This window comes from Myotis lucifugus, unplaced genomic scaffold, assembly GCF_000147115.1.
Source record: "Myotis lucifugus unplaced genomic scaffold, Myoluc2.0 scaffold_694, whole genome shotgun sequence".
Taxonomy (NCBI): domain Eukaryota; kingdom Metazoa; phylum Chordata; class Mammalia; order Chiroptera; family Vespertilionidae; genus Myotis; species Myotis lucifugus.
Genome location: NW_005871742.1, coordinates 287,448 through 291,465, shown reverse-complemented (window position 1 = coordinate 291,465; position 4,018 = coordinate 287,448). Strand labels below are relative to the sequence as shown.

At 40.2% G+C, this 4,018-nt stretch overlaps 1 protein-coding gene across 1 annotated transcript in view; it reads right to left on the bottom strand.

Moving 5' to 3' along the window:
* DEPDC5 (DEP domain containing 5) overlaps positions 1-4,018 on the bottom strand; it is a gene marked incomplete at its 3' end in the record, with an annotated part of 28,637 nt that overhangs the window by 14,148 nt on the left and 10,471 nt on the right. Inside the window, exons 9-10 of the mRNA XM_006105553.3 lie at positions 2,252-2,330; positions 1,287-1,348 (exon numbers count right to left, since the gene is read on the bottom strand). Coding sequence (XP_006105615.1) covers positions 1,287-1,348; positions 2,252-2,330 — 141 coding nt within the window. The remainder of the gene's footprint in view (positions 1-1,286; positions 1,349-2,251; positions 2,331-4,018) is intronic.

Genomic DNA, 4,018 nt, shown 5'->3' with positions numbered 1-4,018 from the left:
GGTGGCATGAAATTTGGCTTGCAACAGGGAGCCCCCCTTCCAGGTCCAAACTCAAAAGTAAATAACATTCTAGCCCCTAAAATGTATAGTTAAAATAATAATAATGATAATAATAATAATAAAAAAAAATGTATGGTTAGCTGCTGTTTCAAATACAGTGAGGCCTTGACTTACGAGTGTCCCGACTAACGAGTTTTTCGAGATACGAGCCGTCTCTCGGCTGATTTTTTGCTTTGAGTTGCGAGCTAAAATTCGGGTTACAAGCCAGCTTCAGATACCCCACCACTAGCTGACGCAGCGAACGTCACAGTGAACGCCACAACATCAGCCCAGCATAACGTGTCTCACTCGTTCACTTTAAGATTTGACATACGAGTAATTTGAGTTACGAGCTCCATCACGGAACGAATTAAACTCGTAAGTCAAGGCCCCAATGTACATATATCCAATCTCTGTAAGTTCTCTGAGGGCAAGCATTAAATTTCTATTTTCTTTAACCTTCAGAGCTGGAGGACATTTTCCCTATGTTGCTGAGGAAAGAGGATGAGACTTAGATTACATTGAGACCCAGACCCTACTGAGACCTGACTATGTGCAGCTAATTTAAACTACCTTGTGAGTTAGTGACTATTATTATCATCTCGATTCTATAGATAAGAAAACGAAGGCTCAGAGAGACTGAATTCTTCTCAAATATAAAGAAGCTAATCAGAGCTGAACCATAATTTGAAACCCAGTCTATTTGAATCCAGACTCCATGCTCTTTTCTGCTACATGTGTGACCTCAAATACTTCTTTTTAACAAATTTTTTTTATTTATTGATTTGAGAGAGAGAGAGAGAGAGGCATAGATTTGTTGTTCCACTTGTGCATTCACTGGTTTCTTCTTGGATGTGCCCTGACCGGTGATGAAACCTACAACCATGGCATCTCAGGATGACGCTCGAACCAATCCAGCTACCGGCCAGGGCCACTGTTTCTTTTTCTTATGTTGTTGCTCTAGGACAATGTTGAGTACTAGTGGTGACAGCAGGCATCCTTATACTGTTCCTGATCTTAAGGGGGAAAGTTATCAGTCTTTCCACATTGGGTATATTAACTATGGGTTTTTCATAAATGCTTTTTACAATGTCAAGGCGATTAAAGTAATTTACATCGAGTCTCATCAACTTAGGCTTTCGCTAAGATACCTCAATGAAATACAGTTTAATAGAAACAGTGTATTTTTTAAATCTGCATTGAAAAACATTTGCTCGATGAGACGGAGTGCATAAGAGGAAACATACCTTCCACTTGGTAAAGAGATCGGCAAGGAAACCATTCACAGCTTTCTCAAAATACAGATCCCCTGAAAAGGAACAAGAAGAGAGTGAGGACAATCTGTCATTCTTGCTGACAATTTCTTCTCTCAGTAAAGTCACAGGAATGGGACTAGTCCAAGAGAAGGTGGGTTCTGCTATGTCCTCAAACGAGATCATAAAAGCCAGACATACAGAAGGGGTTTCAACCTAGACTTTCTATGGGGTCAAATTCAGCATTCACCTCACTGAGTGAGAGGCCATGGCTTCGAGGTAAAATGCAAGATTGAAGAAGCTCTGACTGGAAAATACGGTGGGTCTTCAAAATGAGAGAACATCTAATTTCCAAACATGATCATTTTCATAGGGAGGCGTGCAGTTCATTAGATGATCAGGTGGACCCTGGCATTGGCTGAATTACCATTTTCAGTTCCTGCTGTTTTTGAGTGATTTTGATGACCCGCAGGAAAAAAGGAATTTATAATTTTATAAAACACAAATTCGAATTGCGTGCACCATGAAGCTGGTGTTGGACACAGTATCCACACTGCCTAGCACCTTTACTGTTCTCTACTTGTATCGTTCGAATAAAATGAGATTTCCGGGATGATAGGATGAGAAATGAAAGATAGCAAAGAAAGTATTGGTTCACAGAGTCACTCTCTTTATGACTTTTGACCCTGTAGTCACAGGACAATTAAAGATCTATTGGCATTATGAGTGTCTGTGCTTTAGTTTATCTTTTTGTTTACCTTTTAAAGCTTTGCCACATGTCATGTAATTCAGTATATGGAAAATATATAAATTGTTTGTTTGTTTTAGCGTTTGAGGATTTGTAAAAATCCCAGGGACACATTAGAGAATGTCAAGGGCTTACTGTCAATGATAACAACTTGGGAGAAACCAGAAACTTCTCCCCATTAGCAGTGACAGCCAGCATTTAGGGACAGTACCATAAATATCAAAATCCCACATTTCACAGCTCATCTGAATAAATATGTAAACCATAGCCGACGTAGAACGGAACACCACCTGAAATAAACGAAAACATGACTGCATTAGAAAAGCAATGCTGTAGAGTTTCAGCTCGCCATTCTTAGTGAACGCAGTGGTTTTTAGCATAGTCACAATGTTACGCAACCATCAGCGCTAATGCCAGGACATTTCATCACTCCGAAAAGAAACACATACCCACTAGCAGTTACTCCCTCCTACCCTCTTCCGTGTCTCTGTGGATTTGTCTCTTGTGAACACTTTACATAAATGGCATCATACAATCTGTGGCCTTTTCTAGCTGGTTTCTCTCACTTAGCATAATGTTTTCAAGGTTCAGCATGAATCATCACTTCATTTTTTTTTTTTTTAATCCTCACCAGAGGATATTGTTCCATTGATTTTTAGAAAGTGGAAGAGAGAGGGAAAGACAGAGAGAAATATCGATGTGAGAGAAACACACAATTGGTTGCCTCCTGCAGGAGCCCTGACCAGGGTCCGGGCTGGGAAGGAGCCTGCAACTGAGGTATGTGCTCTTGACTGGGATCGAACCTGAGACCTTTCGGTCCACAGGCCAACACTCTACCCACTGAACCTAGAGCCAAACCGCCTAGGGCTCATTCTTTTTTTATTGAATAACCTTCTATTGTATGGCTATACCATACTGTGTTTATCTACTCATCAGCTGGTTGTTTCCACTTTTTGCTATGTGAATAATTCCGCCACAAACATTTATATGTAAGTTTTTGTGTGAGCACATATTTTCAATTCTATCAGGCATGTACCTGCGAGTGTAATGGCTGGGTCATTTGGTGATTCTACATTTAACCTTTGGAGGAACCGCCAAATTGTTCCACAGTGGCCGTGCCATGTTACATTCACCCTGGGAGTGTGTGCAGGTTCTAATTTCTCCCCATCCTCTCTAACACTTGTCATTTTCCTTTTTAAAATTTTTTATCAGCCGAGACCGGTTTGGCTCAGTGGATGGAGCATCGGCCTGCGGACTGAAGGGTCCCAGGTTCGATTCTGGTCGGGGGCGTGTACCTGGGTTGCGGGCACATCCCCAGTGGGAGATGTGCAGGGGGCAGCTGGTCGATGTTTCTCTCTCATAGATGTTTCTAACTCTCTATCTCTCTCCCTTCCTCTCTGTAAAAAATCAATAAAATATATTGAAAAAAAAAATTTTTTTTATCATAGCCATCCTAGTGAGTTTGAGGTGGTAGCTCAGTAGGGTTTTGACTGACATTTCCCTAATGACTAATGATATAGAACATCTTCTCACGTGTTTATTCGTCAATTGGGCTGTTTGTCTTCCTTTTTTAAAGAGAATTAATCAGCCTTAACCGGTTTGGCTCAGTAGATAGAGCGCTGGGCTGCGGACTGAAGGGTCCCAGGTTCGACTCCGGTCAAGGGCATGTACCTTGGTTGTGGGCACATCCCCAGTAGGGGCTGTGCAGGACGCAGCTGATCGATGTTTCTAACTCTCTATCCCTCTCCCTCTCTGTAAAAAAATCAATAAAATATATTTTTAATTAAATAATAAAGTGAATTAGTCATTTACTATATTTGAGTCTCTTTCAGAGATACTTTAAAACGTTCTAGTTAATGTCGATTATAACTTTTTCTATCATATTTTAATATTTATGTAGATATATAGCCATATAATATTGCCATTCTTAATTTAGAATTTGGGTGTTTTTTTATATTTATTATTAAAAGTTTCAAAC